Source organism: Gekko japonicus, unplaced genomic scaffold (genome assembly GCF_001447785.1).
Source record: "Gekko japonicus isolate JY-2015 unplaced genomic scaffold, Gekko_japonicus_V1.1 scaffold320, whole genome shotgun sequence".
NCBI classification, from domain to species: domain Eukaryota; kingdom Metazoa; phylum Chordata; class Lepidosauria; order Squamata; family Gekkonidae; genus Gekko; species Gekko japonicus.
The window spans coordinates 1,021,626-1,041,373 of record NW_015168660.1 but is presented as its reverse complement, the minus strand read 5'-3'; the positions used below and the strand labels follow the sequence as shown (position 1 = coordinate 1,041,373).

General features: G+C 48.8%; 1 protein-coding gene across 1 annotated transcript in view; it reads left to right on the top strand.

Moving 5' to 3' along the window:
* The first annotated feature begins 9,554 nt into the window (after nt 1–9,554).
* Nucleotides 9,555–19,748, top strand: part of GHSR (growth hormone secretagogue receptor) — an 11,393-nt gene continuing 1,199 nt past the window's right edge. The window contains exon 1 of the mRNA XM_015415253.1: nt 9,555–10,335. Within this exon, the coding sequence (XP_015270739.1) occupies nt 9,555–10,335 (781 nt within the window). The remainder of the gene's footprint in view (nt 10,336–19,748) is intronic.

The window sequence follows — 19,748 nt, the reverse complement described above, 5'->3', positions numbered from 1 at the left end:
ACCTTGGGCCAGTCACGGTTCTCTCAGAACTCTCTCTCAGACCTACCTGCCTCACAAGGTGCCTGTTGTGGGGAGAGGAAGAGAAGGGGATTGTAAGCTGCTCTGAGACTCTGTAAGGTAGTGAAAAGCAGGGAATAAAAACCAACTATTCTCTTCTTCTTGAAAGCTGCCCTGTGTAAAAAAATATATCCCTGCTGCTGAAACACTTGCATAGTAGTTAGATAGGACCTGGAAGAACCCAGTTTGAATCTCTGCTCTGCCATGGAAGCTTGCCAGGTGACCTTGGGACGAGGCACCCTTGGTCAGCCTAACCTACTCCATAGGGTTGTTGTGAGGACAAGGTAGAGGAGGGCAGAACAATGGATGGCAAGCCACGTTGGGTTCCTATCAGGGAGGAAATAAAAAATATACATGACATAAATAAGCATGGCATAAGGAGCTGCGCCAGAATCTTTCTAATGCATGGAGCATTAAACCTGAGCATTCCATAGCATATTAAAACTGGTGTCCACCAGCAGTCTGAAATTGTATGGTTCACTGTAACCATCTCATAATTCTACCCTCACACCCGGCTGCCCTGAGCCTACAAGAAACAGGCTCATCAACTGAAGGTTAATTTCTAAACAAGATGAGCAGCAGGATTTCTTGCCTGCTGTAGCTTGTTATTTCTAAGCCTGGGCAGACTCCCAATTTTATGCCCCCACCCCACCCCACCCCAGAATGAGGATGAATTCATAATGGTTATGAACCTCGAAGACTTGCTGAAATACAGAATTCTCGCAGTTCTGATACATTGCTCCAGCTGTCGTGTAAATAAATTATGCCGGCTTCACACAGATCCAGTTTTGTCCTCCTCCAGCAACTGCTGGTGTGGCCTTGGGTCATTCACAAGTTCTCTCAAGAGCAGTCCTTGATAGAGCTCTCTCAGCCCCACCTACCTCACAGGGTGTCTGTTGTGGGGAGGAGAAGGGAAAGGAGATTGTAAGCCACTCTGAGACTCCTTCTGGTAGTGAAGGGCGGTATATAAATCCAGTCTCCTCCTCTTCCTCCTCCTCTTCTTTCTTCTTCTTCAATATCATGCTAGGTATGTTTTACTGGATTTGGTTGCAATTAGAGCTAACGAGGAGTGGCAATAGGTGCACTCCAACTGGCCAGCTGCTCTTGCTAAGCCTCTGAGCAGCTTAGTACCTGTCTGTCTCTCTTCCATCTTGAAAACACATCTGTTCCATAGTTAAGAGTTACACAGCTTAACATTATTTTAGTATCTGTCAATATCTTATCTAGATCACATAGTTCTCAGCCACACCTTAGTTACCTCCTTGCCTGTTGGAAATGTTCATCTGTGTTTTTGGAATCCCTTGTCTTGAATCCCAGGTGTAAGTATCAAACATATGCGTTCTGCATCTGCTCAGAGATACTTCCTTTTGGTTAATCCATCACAGTTTACACAGTCTGAGTCCAGTGGCACCCTTAAGATCAACGAAGTTTTATCCTGGGAATAAGCTTCCGTGTGCATGCAGACTTCTTCAGATATCTGAAGAAGAGTGCATGCACACGGAAGCTTACACCCAGGATAAAATTTTGTTGGTCTTAAAGGTGCCACTGGACTCAGACGTTGTTCCATCACAGCCTACAGCTTTAAAATGTGACTCCTTTTGCATGCGCCTCCCTGTGCAGGTATGCTCACTCACGGCTAATACCAAACAGTAAAGCACAGTCTTTTCCAAGTTCAATTGCTTCTTCAACAGTCTCCCACACCCTAACACATCTCTCTTTGTTTTTCAGACACCGGAAACATACATCCTGGCTCAACAACCTACGATTATGCCCGGTCTCTGCACCGCAAAACTAGTTTCTCATTGTTCTCCCATGTGTGAATGCCTGCAGTTCCATTTCTCATTGACTCAAGTTCTCCGCTTCATCGCTCACATTCATTCATGCCAGAACACACCTCTACTGTCTTAGAGAGGTGTCTGCTCAGGACCCCTGTAGTTCAGATGACTTACTCTTTCTTCACTGATCATTAGTGCTCAAAAGGCGGTTTATTGTGCTTTGTCAGTGTATGATGAAGTGCAGGGTGCAAACAGAATTTCGTATCATGCATAGGGAAACGGGGAAGGAAATTGCTCTGGTTTACTAGAAGTGCAATCCTATGATTTCCTCTTACCTGGAAATAAGCCCCACAGAATACAGTTACTTGAACCTGAGAGCTGGTGTGGTGTAGTCATTTGTATGTCAGCCTAGGATCTGGGAGACCCAGGTTCAAATCATCGTTCTACCATGGGAGCTTGCCAGGTTACTTTGGGCCAGTCACACAGTCTAACCTACCTCCCAGGGCTATTATGAGGATAAAACGCAGCACAATGCAAGCCACCTTGGGGCCCCAAAGAGGAGGAAGGCAGGGAATAAATGTAAGGACTTACTCCCACATAAACATATACAGGACTGTGAAGTAACAGATCCATCCCATCAGGGCCGGATTTAGACTTGCTGAGGCCCTAAGCTATACAAAACCCAGAGGCCCCCTACTGTTTTAAATTACATCAGCTGGTCTCAGAAAAATTTAAAATATATAGCCATTTTAATATTTGAAATCATTTTTTATATTGTGTTTTTATTCGAGGCCCCAGCAGATTGCGAGGCCCTAAGCTGTCGCTTATTTAGCTTATGCGTAAATCCGGCACTGCATCCCATACAGAGTTACTCCAGCCAGCCTCTCACTTTCTGTATGGGAATGGCATTGTCAGGATGCAACCTTACACATAGGCAGCTCAGAGGAAACAGTGTGAAACTGGGAACCAGTGGTGCCTTAAAGACTAACAATGTTTTCTCCAGCATAGGATTTAAAGCAGCCCAGTGATTCGATGTACATGCTGATGCCTCTGAGGAAGAGGTAGGTTGCCAACCTCCAGGTGGGCAACAAACATACGGGAAACACGGCAGGGTTGAGTAAATGCGGGAAAACACCGTTTTCAGACAAAACACACAGTTCTGATATGCTACTATAACTTCATATATCCGATTAAATCGTATTCTTATAATATACAGGAAAGACTCTAGTGCAACCTATTAATTATAGTACACAGCTATTGAGTGGTCTGTCTGGGTTGTTCCTATGGAGACCTGGAGAGGCCTTCTACAGAATTTCTTGACTTGTGCATTGTAGCATTGTGAGCTTTGGGTGAGTGCAGCAGGCTAGCTCTTCCCCCCCCCCCCGCCCCCCGGATACCATGTAAAGTATATGGTGCTATGCTGTATTTGTGATTCAGTTCCATGAGAAATAATTTGCCTGAAGATTTCTCGAAGCACGCAACTTTTGCCTGGGAGGCGTGTTGCGTTGATATTCGCTGCATCTCTTTTTTGAAGCAAGACAGCCTACAGCATCGAATCCTGTCTGCATATTTGTCTCTCTTGTGGACTTTCCTACAAATATAAATATTGTTCTTTATGTCATTGTCATCAGTGTACTATAATTAATAGGTTGCACTCCAAACCTGCCCTTCCCAGCCTTCACTCCCCAAAGCTCCAGGACTTTCCCAGCCTGGAATTGGCAACTCTAGATCTGACACAGGAAGCATAATTGTTAGCCTTTGAGGGACTCCTGGACTTTTGTTTTATTTTCCTGCTAACAATGAAGACGGTAACCTTTGGAATTAACGCTGAACACAGTGGGACTTACTTCTGAATAGATACACCTAGGATTGTGCAGATGGAGGGAAGAGTAGTAGTAGTAGTAGTTTGGATTTATACCCCACTCTTCACTTGAGCGGCTTACAATCTCCTTTCCTTTCCTCTCCCCACAACAGACACTGTGTGAGGCAGGTGGGGCTGAAAGAGCATGGAGAGAACTGCTCTTGAGAGAACAGCTTTGAGAGAACTTGTGACTGACCCAAGGTCACCCAGCTGGCTGCACGTGGGGGAGGAGTAGGGAATCATACCCAGAGACCATGGCTCTTAACCACTACACCAAACTGGCTCTTTGGTTAGGGTAGGTTCTTCTGATGGGGCGTACTAAAACTAAGACAAGCGATTGCCCATAGGGAATACATGAGTGGACAGTGATTGCCCATAGGCAATACATGAATGCCAATAGAGAATGCATGATTGACCATAGGGAATAATGAAGAGTAGGCTTGCCCATAGGAGATAATGGAGTACATAATAGCCAATAGAGAATCCATAATAGCCAATAGAGAATCCATGATCGCCCATAGGGAATAATGGAAAGTAGGCTTGCCCAGAGGGGACAGTGCAGTACATAACTGCCAATGGAGAATCCATGACTGCCCATAGGGAATAATGGAGATGAAGCTTGCCCATAGGGGATAATGGAGTACATAACTGCCAATAGAGAATCCAGAATGCCAATAAAGAATCCATGCCTGCCCTTAAGGAATAATGGAGAGGACGCTTGCCCATAGAGGATAATGGAGTACATAATTGCCAATAGAGAATCCATGATTGCTCATAGGGATATAATTGCCAACAGAGAATCCATGATTGCACAAAGGCAATATTGCCCAGAGGTCATTCTGGCTCCCCCAGCTCTTGTTAGGGGCTCTTTAAAAAGTTATGGCCGCTGCCGCTGTGGCGGCAGCTGCAACTGCGGTGGGCGGCCCCCCCAAAACCTTCCCCCACCTCCTTGAGCCCCGGGGTGGTGGCCTTGGACTCGGGCTCAGGGAGGCGGGGATGCAGCCGCTGCCAGCAGCTGCAGCCATAACTTTTTAAAGAGCCCCTAACAAGAGCTGGGAGAGCCAGAATGACCTCTCACGTGTGATGTCTGAGCGGCAACACTCGGTGGAATTTGCCCGACGAGTCCAAGGTGGAATTTGCCCCTCGGAGTCCAAGGACACCACCCAGGGGCTGAGGGAGGCCCACGCCCCCGCTGCCGTTGCAGCTGCTGCCGACAGCAACGGTGGCCATAACTTTTTAAAGAGCCCCTAATGAGAGCTGGACATCTTTAAAATATTATGGCCTCCACTGCGTTTCGGGGCCCCGTGGCCGCTGCCGACAGCAACGGTGGCCATAACTTTTTAAAGAGCCCCTAAGGAGAGCAGGGAGAGCCAGAATGACCTCTCGAGTGTGATGTCTAAGCGGCAACCGAGAGGTGGAATTTGCCTTTAGGAGTCCAGGCTCAGGGAGGCGGGAACGTTTTGCCGCGGCCGTGGCGGCCATAACTTTTTAAAGAGCCCCTAAGGAGAGCTGGGAGAGCCAGAATGACCTCTGCGTGTGCTCTCTCGGTTCCCTTTTAACTTTCCATTGCCCCTCGGCCAGACCCGAAGCCCCTCTCCTCGGCTGCCTCCCTCGCCCGCCTCCCGTCTCGTCTGACGGGCCGAGCCTCAACTTTTCACCCGGCGGCGCCCAAAACGTCCGGAGCGTGGCCGGGTCAAGGTCTTTTCCGGCGCACTGTCAGCGTCTGGTTTGCAAAGAAGCCACCGGAGCTGCGCAGTCGCCCCTCGCCGGGCTTGATGGCCCCGCTGGCTTGGACGGCTCTCTTGGACGGAAAAGGCTTCTTCGCGGATTTGCTGACCCGCCTTGGGAGATTGGAAGGGGGGGGGGACGGGGACGGCGAGCTGGGAGCCGTTTGTAAGGTTCATTCATGAATGCATTCAGAGATTGAGTGAATGAATGAATGAGTGAATGAATGAATGAATGAAGATGAGCCCAGCCCATTTCCCTGGCGCGGCACCCGACGCCGAGCACCCCTTAACTCACGCACCCCGCCCCAAACACCCCCCCCTTTCGCTTGCACCCCCTTGATGAGCCCTCCCCACATCCAGGCGCAGTAACTCTGAGCCCCCGTTCCAAAGAGCCGGGGAAGGGAGGGGGGAGATCAAGGGATCCTCTGCAGGCACACGCAGTTGGAGGGCGGGGGGGGGGGGGCGGCCCCCCCACCTTCCCCCCCCCCGCACCTGCCCGGCGGCTCATCCGACTGGAGGGAGGCGGAGCTGCCGCAGGTAGGGAGAGAAAGAGAGAGAGAGGCTGGCGCGGCTGCCGCAGACACTCCGCGGGTCTGATCCACACTGCGGGGTCTGGCGGAGGCTCGACTCGGCCGGACTCGCTTCCCCGCAGTTCCTTCTGCTGCAGAACCGGAGAGGCGCCGGCGCTCCAAGCTGCCTGTAAGTCACCCTCTGCCCCTCTAGAAGGAAAAGGCACTCTGCACATGCTCGGAGGATGTCTCCCCCACCCCCCGTTGTTCTTCCTGATGCACAGTTTTCCGCGGGTTTAAACTGATATTGGAAACGAGTTCAGGGGCTAAATCTTGAAGGAACCTGAGAGATGCAGCGCGGGGATTGGGGGGGGGGGCGGTGTCGGGTGCGTCTCTCTCGACCACACCCCAACCCCTCTCCCTCCCTTTGATGTTGCTGTTGTACTCCGTAGACCAGGAGTTTGCGGGAAGAAAGTTGATGGGGGGGGGGGCGTAAGCAGGAGACAGAGAAGAATCTCAGGGGCAGGACAACAAGCCCCCTTAAGCCTGAACAACTGACCTTTCCATCCCTTGTAGGTGCCCTTTGTCATCACAGCAGGAAGGAGGGTTAAGAAGTTGCGTGATTTGCCCTCTGAGTCTTTTTAACGCACGTTGGCACCTCCTTCCTATTTCGTGTCTACTCGGAAGCAAGTCCCACCAAGTTCAGGGGGACTTGCACCCAAGCAAGGACTGCAGGTGGGAGTCTCGTGGACTCGTGGAAGCTTGCCTTGTACTGAAATCAGACCCTCGGTCCAGCAAGGTCAGTATTGTCCACTCAGAGTGGCAGCGGCTCTCAGGGGTCTTGGGCTGAGGTCTTTCCCATCTACTCTGTGAGCTGCTGGCATTAAAGTTGTGAGCGAGCGATTTGGCTGCTGCATAAATTAGTTTGCTCTGGAGCCATTCTTCCTGAGCTAAGGCAAAAATGTGTGAGCCGGAGGCTGAAAAACTGTGAGCTGGCTCACACTAACTTGGCTTAGAGGGAGCACTGGTGCCAGGGAGCGTGTCTGAATCCTTTGATTCCCTCTAAGCTGAGTTTGTGTAAGCTAGCTCACAGTTTTTTAGCCTCCAGCTCACACATTTCTGCCTTAGCTCAGGAAGGATGGCTCCAGAGCAAACTAGTTTATGCAGCAGCCAAATCGCTTGCTCACAACTTTAATGCCAGCAGCTCATAAAGTAGAATTTTTGCTCATAAGACTCGACAGCTTAGAGGGAGCATCGGGGACTTCTGCATGCCAAGTAAAGTTTCTGCCACTGAGCCACAGCCTCTTCCCATTCTGATGTGCATTATGTGTGGAGAGCCACTAAACTTGTGTGTGTGTGATTGTTTTTGACAACTGGTTGCGTGTGCATTGATTGTCGAGGTGCTCCAGGCTGAGTGTGGGAGGGCAAGAGTTAAAAAGTGGCCCAAAAGCAACAGAGCGGCTGTGTTTGCTTGGTTGTTTCATCTGCATGACCTCCAGTGCCTCTTCGAAGCGGCAGGGGCCATTCTGTACCGCACCTGAGTGCAGACCGCAAAAGAGTTATTCTGCCACCTTCGTTTCTCTTCTGCGCCGGCTGGTGCAAGACTGTTTCAATGCATGATTTCTTCGGATGTCTTCATTTCTCGCTTTGCCACCCATCATTTCTTCAAAGTAGCATGCATGGGGCTATCCTCTGTTTTATTATCGCAACATCCCTCTGAGGGAGGGTTAGAGAACGCTGGGCTTCATGGGACAGTACTTTCCCCACTTTCAGTTTAGAAAAGAGACAGCAAAGGGGAGACGCGATAGAGGTTTATAAAATTATGCATGGGGTGGAGAGAGTTGACCAAGATAACGTTTTCTCCCTCTCCCAAAATGCTAGAACTTGTGGGCATCCAACAAAGCTGATGGGCAGTAGGTGCAAGACGGACAAAAGGAAGTACTTCTTCACCCAGAGAGCGATGAGAATGTGGAATTCGCTGCCAGAGGATGTAGTGATGGCCACAGGAATAAACAGCTTTAAAAGGGGATTAGATAGATTCATGGAGGATAAGTCTATCAATGGCTACTAGCCTTGGTGACTGAGGGGAACCTCCACATTCAGAGGCACTATGCCTCTGAACCCCAGAGCCGGGAGGCAACATCAGGGGAAGGCCTCGCCCTCTATGCCCTGTTGTCGGCCGTCCGGAGGAACTGGTTGGCCACTGGGTGAGGCAGGATGCTGGGCTAGATGGACCGCTGGTCTGATCCAGCAGGGCTCTTCTTATGCTCTTATTTTCCCCACTACCACAGCCTGGCTCTTGAACATCCATGCAGCATGGGAGGCCTTTTCTGCAGTGCAGCTAGTGGTGTCTCCCCGGTACAAAACAGAGCCTGGCTTCGTTGTCCGACTCACCTTGGATTCTCCTTCGACAAACACCCCCTCTCTGTTTTTGGCACAGATGTTTGGGATTTCAAAGGCAGCTCATTGGCTGTTGATGGTTTTGATTTATCTGTTTGTTTTACTTCATTTACACCCTGCCTTGATCTCCAGTGGGGACTCAAAGTGGCCTACGTTGTTCTCCTCGCCTCCATTTCATCCTCACAACAACCCTGTGAGGTAGGTTAGGCCGAGACGGTGTGACTGGCCCAGGGTCAGCCAGCGGGCTTCGATGGAAGAGTGGGGGGTTTGAATCTGGGCTTTCCAGATCCTAGTCCAACCACTACACCAAGCTCGTTCTTGCCTTTTGATCTGTTTGGGTTTGTGGGAGGGAACGGAGCAAGATTTCTTTCGGATCTTTCATTCTGTGGCCCTGTTTACATGACACATGCGTGTTTGTCAGTGCAGCATCCATTGATGACTTGTATGCATGGATTATTACCACCCTTTCCCCAGGCTGTTCTAACAGTGCTAGGAGGCAAGACCAGGGGAAGGAAGGCCTTGACCTCCGTGCCGTCTCTGTTGTCCCTCCAGGGCAACTGACTGTCCTGTGTGTGAAATTCTGAACCCATGAACATGCGACGCTCTCTTATACTGAACCAGGCCACTGGTCCATCAGAGTCAGTTCTGCTTACTCAGACTGGGGGTCTAAGGTCTCAAGCTGAGGCCTTCCCTCTCAACTCCTTCATGGTAGTTACTGAAGATGCCAGAGATTGAACCTGGGAACTTCAGCAGATGTTCTAGCACTGAGCCATGGCCCCTCCACATCTAGTCCCTAGATGGGCCGCAGGTTTTGACCCAGCAGGGCTCATCATACCTCCTTGTGTGATTGAGTGTGATTGAGTTCACACGTTCAGCAGCCGTTGTCAAGCAGTGTTGTGTGTGTGTGTGTGCGGACCGATCTTATGATTATTTCTGTTTGGTCTCATGAATGCAGAAGCACAATGAAGTTAGCCCAGGTGAATTAGTCAACCCCCAGGAAAGGCCAGCTTGGCTTTCATCTCAGATCTCAGCCTCTTCCCAAACCCCCTTTCCGTATCTTGTTCACCTCTCCTCGCCTCTTGTTGGCTTGCTTTCGTACAGCCCCACCCGGATGTCAATGCCCACCGGCCGTCGTGGTCGCCACCAACACGATGAGCTGCTGACGTGGCCCCTCAAGATCGTCAGAATCCTGCTCATGCTCAGAAAGGGTCTCTAGATCCCAGGGATGTACAACGAGAGCTGCCCGCAGGCTGGATCTCCCCCGGGGCTTGCCGTCATGGATTACAACAACGACACATGGCTGGATTACCCGCTGCACCTCTTCCCCGCGCCGCTGCTTACCGGCGTCACCATCATCTGTGTGCTGCTCTTTGTGGTTGGCATTCTGGGAAACCTGATGACGATGCTGGTGGTTTCCAAGTTCCGGGACATGAGGACTACCACCAATCTTTACCTTTCCAGCATGGCTTTCTCGGACTTGCTGATCTTTCTCTGCATGCCCCTGGACCTCTTCCGCCTCTGGCAGTACAGGCCTTGGAATTTCGGGGACCTTCTGTGCAAGCTCTTCCAGTTTGTCAGCGAGTGTTGCACCTACTCCACCATCCTGAACATCACCGCCTTGAGCGTGGAGAGGTATTTCGCCGTCTGCTTTCCGCTCAGGGCCAAAGTGGTGATCACCAAAGGCAAAGTCAAACTGGTCATCCTCGTGCTGTGGGTGGTGTCTTTCGTCACCGCCGGCCCTATCTTCGTCTTGGTTGGGGTCGAGCATGAGAATGGGACGAATCCCTCGGAGACCAATGAATGCCGGGCCACCGAGTACGCGATCCAGTCGGGGCTCCTGACCATCATGGTGTGGACTTCTAGTGTCTTTTTTTTCTTGCCTGTATTTTGCTTGACTGTCCTGTACAGCCTGATTGTGAGGAAGCTCTGGCGGAGAAAAAAGAAGGACATTGGACCAAAGACTTCTGTCAGGGACAAAAACAATACGCAAACAGTGAAAATGTTAGGTAAGGCTCGGTTGGCTTGTTCTCTTCTCTTGTGATGTCTCTGGGGATTCCAGGGTGTGAAATAAGAGAGATGGTGGTATTACCTAGTGGTTGGGTTTTAACAGAGGTCATTTCGGGGGGGAATGCGGGGATCGCAGTTCCCCCAGGTGAGGTACCGGGGGCGGGGCACATGACGAAGCCCCGCCCCCTGCTTCCGGCCGCCCCACTTCCGGCCCTCATTCAGCCAGGAGGAGGCAGGAGAAGAGGGAGGGTAAATTGCTTCCTCCCTGCCTCTCCCCACTCCTGCCTGCCTGGGGCCAGGGAGGGCCTTTGTGGGGCTTCCTTGCACTCCCACCGGCCTTGCAGATCCACAGCCGGGCCCCTAATGGGGCTCAGCAGTGGAGCTGCAAGGCCGGCGGTGGCAGCCGGGACCGTTGGGGGCGGGGTGTGTGGCCTTATGACACATTTCCGGTGATGTCAGGGGGTGTGGCCTTATGACACACTTCCGGTGATGTCAGGGGGTGTGGCATATGCTAATGAGTTATGCTAATGAGTTCCCCTAGCTCTTTTTCTACGAAACGATCCCTGGGTTTTAAAAATATGCATGTTTTGGAGTTGACACAGAACCCTTCTTCCGGATGAATTCTGTGTAATCTAAATAATGTCTGTACTTAAACCAGCATTGAAAGTTGCGAAACGGTGAAAAACTGTGCCTAGCCATTCTGTAGCCTTCAGAATGTGAGCCAGGGATCAGGGATCATAGCAGGTTGCAGAATACTTACGGTTCCCATGGGTCCTGTTGACGCAGGTGCACTGCAAATTCTTCATCGAAAAATTAGACTGCCCGTAAGTTTCCCGAGAGAGAGGGAAAGTGGCATGGTATAGCCCAATCTTTCTTAGAAGCTAAGCAGGGTTGGTACTTGGAAGGGAGGCCTCCAAGAAAGACTCTGCAGAGGAAGGCCACGGCAAAACCACCTCTGTTTCTCACTGGCCTCAAAAGCCCCTTGCTGGGGTTGCCGTAAGTGGGTTGTGACCTGATGGCACTTAAGGACGTGGGGGCAACTCCTACAGAGAGGCATTTCAGATCTGGAAAGCAGTGGGATGGGGAAAGGGTTAAGCCCACTCTAGCCATGTGTCACAGCTAGGGTTGCCAGATCTGGGTAGGGAAATACCTGGAGATTTTTGGGGTGGAGCCTGGGGAGGGTGGGGTTTGAGGAGGGCCCTCAGCAGGGTCTAATGCCATAGAACCCACCCTCCAAAACAGCCATTTTCTCCAGGGGAACTGATATTGAGCAATTGTAATAGTGGGGGATCTCCAGGCGCCACCTGGAGGTTGGTGACCCTCATGGCTCTGATCTGACTTGGGTTCACGTGTTGCCTGTGGGAGCATGGAATTCTCAGGTTTCCTACGTCAACTGGATCTTTGGTGGACACATTTTCTGTTTTCAGTCCCAAGACTCATCCTTGACAATAGTGGCATGAGGACGAGGATGATAATCGAGAGTGCTTCTGAACTTCTGCAGAGTGCATGTCTCTCCCTGCCGAGCATGTCTAGGTTCAAGGAGAAGACCTTCCAAGTGCAAAAGGTCATGGCAGCTAGCAGGCTGGTCTTCTGCCCTCCGCCTCCTCTCAATCAGCCACTTTTTCATGCACATTCGAGTCCCCTGTCGTGCTGTAAGGTGGGAAGGTCTGATTGGTTTGTTTGCTTAGAGACTTTTCAGACAGACGTAGGGATTCTCAAGAGCCTGTAAACTCATTTTTGCATACTGGAGTAGTAGCTGAAGGATATACTAGGCATGATTCCCAGTCAGTTCCCATTGTCTTGAATGGAATGCATGTGCTCACAGCCACAATGTCATGAGTAAGCCTCATTGAATAGTGTGTGACTCACTTCTATAAGATGGGGCTGCTGATCTCTCTCTCTCACTCTGACATCAGTTGAAATCAGTTGATCGTGTCCGTATGTTTACAGAAATATTCTCACGAATGAACAGCAAACAGCTCTGTTCAGTGCCTTGCAGTGGGCGTCCCAGTTCCTATGCATGCTCCGTTCTTAAGGGAAGAAGTTGTTTCATGTCATTCGTGAGGACAACCACATCATCTGCCCTTTCTGCTGAAGAGAATAGGGAGAGCTAGCAATGCGTGCAGCAACACAAGTGTGAATGTGAGCATCATGCACGGGACTTTGTTTCTGGGCAGGAATGTGTAATGTACATGTTGCACTTTGGAAGCCAATATGGAAACGGCACCTCTTAAATTACTTTGTGTGCATGTATGTACGTATATATGTGGATATGGATATTTGAGTTCAAAAAAAGGCTCACATATTCTACAGTCTTTGCTAAATAAAGCAAAGGGGTGAGAAGCAATAACAACCAAAAAGTTTCCTTAGGGGCATGTGATAAATACTCTTGCTGCCCGGGAATTCTATACCACACTGGCAATTATCGTTTCAGAAGAATACAGTCAGCAGAGCATGACTGTTAGGTTACACTTTTATACTTTGGAAAATTCCTTGAACTCTGTATGACGGAAATAAAACAGACCCCAGCAGTCCAGTCTTTTTAGATCTGTATTGCTTTACTTGTCACCACTTCTGAGAAAACAATTTAAATACCTTAAATGTAATCTAACAGAGCAAAAACTAAAGTAGATTCAGAGCTGTAAAATCACATATAACAAACTGATTTACAGCTTCAGCTATGGGGAAAGTGGTATAAAATGGCATTAATTATTTTAATAATAAACATCAGCATTAATAATATATACTAATAAATTATTAATTCGAGATAATATTAGTCTTGTTTAATATTAATGGTTAGTAATTAATGACTATATGGGGGCATAGTGGCTCAGAGGTTAAGACACTGAGTTGCAGACCGGAAGATCAGTAGCTTGGCAGTTCGAGACCCGGGTGCCGCATGACAGGGTGAGCTCCCGTCTCTAGTTCCAGCTCCTGCCAACCTAGCAGTTCGAAAGCAAGAAATTGCAAGTAGATAAATAGGTACCGCTTCGGTGGAAAGGTAACAGCGTTCCGTGTGCCTTCGTGTTTAGTCATGCCATCCACATGACCACGGAAACGTCTTCGGACAGCGCTGGCTCTTCGGCTTAGAAACGGAGATGAGCACCGCAACCCTAGAGTCGGACTCGACTGGCTTTCGAGCAAGGGAACCTTTACCTTTAACTTTAATTAATGATTAGCAGCCTAAACAGCCCTGACTAGCTTCATCTCATCAGAGTGTGGAAGCTAAGCAGGATCTGCCCTGGTTAGTACTTGGATGGGAGACCGCCAAGGAAGACGAGGGTTGCTGTACAGTGAAAAGCCATGGCGAACAGACCTCTCTGCTCATCTCTTGCTTTGAAAACTCCATGAGGGGTTCGCTCTCTTTAAGTCCATTATGACTTGACGGCATACAATCAGCCACTTCAATTTCCCCCCTACTTTACATTTCAGTTATGACTTTAAATAGCTTTGCAATGATGATAATAGTAAATTATTATTATTAATAATATACCAACAATTGTATAATTGATATTAATTTATATAGCTGTCAGGGTGCAACACATTTCTAGAGTACTTAATAATAATAGTGATAATGATCTCAGCGGAAATGGGGGGGAAACACACCATCCAAATAACAAATGGGCTGTTGACCAACCTAAATTTTGTTCCCAGTGTGCCAATATTCTTTTGTTAACTAGGGGGGAAATGAATGTGTGTATTACGGATTCAGCTCCCATGCTTAAAGAAGAACGTGGCCTGAACCCGTTTTCATGATGCCAGTGACAATATTCTCATTGAGCAGCCCTAAAACCTTTCACAGGGTCGTTTTTGTTTTAGCTTCTCACTATTGAACATTAAAAGGGAAATGGCCATATCCCAAAATGACAGAGACCAGAAAGCACTCACTTCCTGCAAGGGGGTTGAGATTAATACTGGGCCCTGTTCAGCCAAAGTTATACTGTATTACATCACACTGACTTCAGTGGAAGTGATCTGACAAGTTTTCCCCCGTGACAGATTTTAAAGTGCTTCTTCAAATTGACTGGATTGTGCCTATAATGTGTGTGTGGGGGGAGGGGGGAGAGTCCATCTTAACTGTGGGCAGAGAGAGATAATACTGCCATTCTCAGCTGGATAATTATCATTTTTTTATCTCCCCCCCCCCACGGTCACAGAGTCCAAGAACAAATGTAGACATCTTTACGTTTCCTGTAGCAGTCGGTGTGTGTGTGTGTGTGTGTGTGTGCGAACTAAGACTTTCCCCTCAATTTAACTAACCGCAAATCAATAAAGGGCATTGGGTTCTTTCTTTCCTTTGTTCGACTTTCCACACGCTTGCAGCCGGTGCTCAAATTTACCAACAATGTCACAAAATGAGAGAGTACTGTATAATTTCCAAAGGTAACATTTTGAAATGCCACTCATAAACCATTCTTCATTGGTTTGGCAGACAGAAAAATTGCCTCTGTCTTCTGTGTATTCCTAGACGGTTGTTCTCAGAAGGAATTTTTAAAAAGGCTCCCTGAACACAGTCAGGGGAAAATCTGTTTATATTTGCGGTGGCAGAGTTCTTCTCATGAAAATATTCTAAGCTTCTGTAAGCCCACATGAGCCCTGGCTTACCCCAGAGCTGCTATCCTACGTTCATTTATATGGGAAGAAGTCTCTCTGCACTCAGTGGGACTTCCCTCTACGAAAACACGCTGAGGATTGTGTGGCGTTCCTTATTATTATTATTTTTTTGGGGGGGGAATGTCTCAGGCTGTAGGACAGTGCCTTTTTACACATCCTTCTTGTCAATCATTAACGTTTTTGTTTCACCTATTTTAGATACTGGTGTTTCAGATTCATTTGCTTCTTTACATTCCATTGACACTGTTACCTAAAACAGTGGCGGTTGGCTCCGAGAAACAATCACTGCCCCCACACCAGTTGCTCTCCCCCACGGGCCCCACCACCTGGGTCTCCATGCTGATTCTGCCACTGCCCCCACCCAGAAGCTGAAGGAGATAACCCTCCTCACCGCATCACTGCACTGCTGTCTTTAAAAAGAATGCGACAAGCAGCTTTGGCCCTATAGTGCTCCCTGAACTCTTGTGAGAACTCCACCGCCATTTTGGTTACCCTGACAACAGCCATCCAGAAGTGGTGGTCAAACTGTCATGTGAGATCAGGAACTGGCTCGCCTCCCTCACTGCTTTTCAAGAGGCCTGGGAGATGGGGTTGCCAACTCTGGGTTAGGACACACCTGGAGGGTTTTTTGGGGGGGGGTATGGAGCCTGGTGAGGGGAGGGAGCCCTGTAGGTATAATACCATAGAGTCCACGTGCCAAAGTAGCCATTTTCTCTAGGAGAGCCAACCTCTGTTGACTGGAGATCAGTTATGATACCAGGAGTGCTCCAGGCCACAGCTGGAGGTTGGCAACCCGAGAGTGGAGGTGGGGGAGGCAGGCAGTAGGGCAGATGGTTGGCCAGGATGGGAGGTTCTTCAAATCTACCTCCTGAGGAGGCTGCCTGAGGTTGCCTCCTTAATGAGTTGGCTCCTGACCCCTGACCAGTTTTCCCTCTAAGCTGAGTAAGTGTGAGCTTGCTCACAGTTCTTTAGCCTCCAGCTCACAGATTTTTGCCTTAGCCCAGGAAGGAGGGCTCCAGAGCAAGCTAATTGATGCAGTAGCCAAATCACTCGCTCAGAACTTTAATGCCAGTAGCTCACAAAGTAGAGTTTTTGCTCAGAAGACTGCACAGTTTAGAGGGAACATTGCCCCTGACCCCCGTAAATATCGATCCAGATTCTGCTGGAGGTGCCTGGGTTGAAGCAAGGCTGGACCTATTGTAAGACAGAATAATTTTTTTAAGTGTTGGAGTTTTTTAATCAGAAGAGGAAACTGCTTTGTTGGGTTGACTAATGGTAGAAGCCAGAGCAAGCCAGGTTAACCAGTGCACATCAGCAACATTCAATTGCACAGCTGTTGGATGCAGTGTACACCAGGCTCAGAGCTGCCTGTAGCTTCACACATCATAGTGAACGCATGGACAGCCTGCATGTACGTACGTGCATACATCTGTTTGTAAGGAAGGGCCAACAAGTGCTCACTTGTCAAAAGAAACGAGACGGTCAGCTGTCATCCAGGAAGCTGCTGATAGTCTTTGTAATAAATAATATATAGTAGCTTTATTAAGGAGAAATGGATAAAAAAACACAGAAGGCCTACCAGACTCTGTCAGGGCAGTTTCTCTAGCCAGCTTATCCAGAGATGTGAGTAAAACCTGGAACCGCTCCAGATGCTAGAATGCTGAAATGAAAACAACACATGAAACGACTACTGAACATTGCAGGGACCAGTATCTGGATAAAAGTGTGGTTTCAACGTCATGTTCAGTTGCACATGCATTGAATGTATCATGATAATTACTCAACACATATAGAAAGAAAAATTAAATATACACTGTACGGGAATTGTATGTGTGTTTGTTGTAACTTGTGAATAGGGCTATTATCAGTGTGTAAAATGGAGGAGAGGGGAATGATATAGGCTGCTGTGGATCCCTGTCGGGAAGAAAGGCTGGGTATAAACGTAGTAAATAAATAAACATGTAATACCCGGGGGGGGGCGGGGAGTCTATAGGCATCAAGCCTTGACCGGGTAACCCCAGGCTAGCCTGATCTTGTCAGATCTCAGCAGCTAAGCAGGGTTGATCCTGGTTAGTTCTTGGATGGGAGACCACCAAGGAATACCAGGGTCGTGACGTGGAGGCAGGCCATCGCGAAGCACCTCTGAACATCTCTTGCCTTGAAAAACGCCACTAGGGGTCACCATAAGTCAGCTATGACTCGTTGGCAAAAAAAAAAATCCACAAAACCGGCATCAAGCCTTGGCATGCAAAGAGTCACGACGAGCACATCAGAACACGCTAAGAGTGATGTGTTTCCGTCTGTGCCACTCAAAAGAGAAACGAATAGCATTCTAATGTCCAGCAGAGCATATACTGTTGGCTACTAAACAACCCAGTGAAATAGGTGAAGCTGTGCAAGAGAGAGAAAGAGACTGGCCATCCTAAAATCATCCAGAAGCCTCATGGAGGTGGTTTCATATGGGGGGGGGGTGTCTTCTAGATCCTAGTCTGACATACTGACCGCTGCCCCACAAGGAGAACGACACTGGGGTTACTGTAGAGAACTATGGGCAGAATCCACATAGCCCCTAGGGCTACAGTGCAAGAGTTCAAACAGCAGTGCAATTTATAATGTGGGATCTCTCCCATCCGGACATCAATCCAGTCCATGCCTGCTTGTCTTTAAGAAGTATTAGGTTCTCCTTCAAGATGTTGGAACTTGCAGAGATGGCTAAACTCACCTCACTGGTTAAAGAAAAGACAACATCTACATTTATTGCTAACTGGAAGCCCCTTATCGACTTATTGCATGAAAGGGAAAATAATATATTTATATCTTCGATATAATGAATTGATAGCTTGTGGGTCTGATAGCTAAGGAGAATTTTAAATGACAGAAAAGAAAGAAGAGTTATGTAATTTTGTTATAATTTTAGAGTAAATAGTCGTACTTTAAATTTAGTATCAAGTGGTTAAGACGCTGAACTTCAGGCTGTGGAAGGTCAGTAGTTCAGCAGTTCGAGACCCGGGTGCCGCATGATGGAGTGAGCTCCCATCTCTAGTTCCAGCTCCTGCCAACCTAGCAGTTCGAAAGCAAGAAATTGCAAATAGATAAATAGGTACCGCTTCGGTGGGAAGGTAACAGCGTTCCGTGCGCCTTGGTGTTTAGTCATTTCGGCCACATGACCACGGAAACGTCTTCGGACAGCGCTGGCTCTTCGGCTTTGAAACGGAGATGAGCACCGCAACCCTAGAGTCGGACTCAACTGGCTTTCGAGCAAGGGAACCTTTACCTTTACCTAACTGTATTATTCTTTGTCATTGAGAGATTTTGAAAGCTTTATTGGTATGTTTCTTCAAATTTTTCTTTTTCTTTCCCCCCAATTTTCTCTCTCTTTCTAATATTCTTATTCCCCCCCCCCCAAGACTTTTAATTTTTGTCTTTTATATAGTGGGCATTATCACCCCTCCCCCAGGGATTGGCTGTCATGCCCATGTTCAGTCAGGCATCTCAAGTTAAAGGGTGTCTTTAACAGGTGATAGGAAAGACAATTCTCTGCCTGGAGAGTTTCTGCCCCTCAAAGCAGACAAGACAGAGCTAGACAGCACAAGCAGCATAAGGCTGGTTCATATAATTAAATAATCTGTGGTCATACAGCGTGTTGCACCTGTGCTGGATCCTTCCCCACCTGCAGATGATGTGTAAAACTTTAAGCTCTCTGGGCAATGATTTGGCAATGACAGAATTTCACTTTCCACATATGATGATGCAGTGGATGTATAAGGATTTGGGTGGGCTTCCTGTCACCCATTCACAGTAGGGATGGACTGAGTGGTGGTAGAAAGTACCCTCAAGTTGCAGCTGACTTTAGGGTGGCCCCTGAGGTTTATCAAGGTTAACCCTGATAAGCTTCTGAGATCTGATGTAACTGAGCTGTGAGTGTCAGCAGGGGTCGTTTCGTAGAAAAAGAGTTAGGGGAACTCATTAGCATAACTCATTAGCATATGCCACACCCCCTGACATCACCAGAAGTGTGTCATAAGGCCACACCCCCTGACATCACCGGAAGTGTGTCATAAGGCCACACACCCAGCCCCCAACGGTCCTGGCCGCTGCCAGCCTTGCAGCTCCACTGCTGAGCCCCATGAGGGGCCTGGTGGTGGACCTGCAAGGCCGGCGGGAGTGCAAGGAAGCCCCGCAAAGGCCCTCCCTGGCCCCAGGCAGGCAGGGGTGGGGAGAGGCAGGGAGGAAGCAACTTACCCTCCCTCTTCTCCTGCCTCCTCCTGGCTGAATGAGGGCCAGAAGCGGGGCGGCTGGAAGCAGGGGGCGGGGCTTTGTCATGTGCCCCGCCCCCGTACCTCACCCAGGGGAACTGCGATCCCCCCCGAAATGACCTCTGAGTGTCTGATTGCTGAGTCTCTCTGGTTGGTCTGTGCCATAAGATACCAGGAGCAGATGGTTTAGAAGAGGCCATGGAACATGTGGGCTGGTTGATGGCTCCCAGGCTTTAACGTGAACTCCTGAGAAGGAACTCTAAAGCCTGAGACCCTGGTAACTCTATTTATATCATGCCATGTGCTACGCTACGGGAAGCACAAGTGAATACGGGAGCCGATCTGACAAAGACCAGATTCAAATTGAGTGGCTGTGACTCACTCCCGCCTGGCAGTGAACAAGCCAGTGAGATCAATAGTGTAAAGAAATGCCTGACAAAGGAACACTGGCTTTCTGAAGCCATCAAGCAATTCCTTGGATTTGTTAAGACCACATCAGATTTACTAATGAGCTCCCGTTTAGTGACTTTGTACCTGAGTTT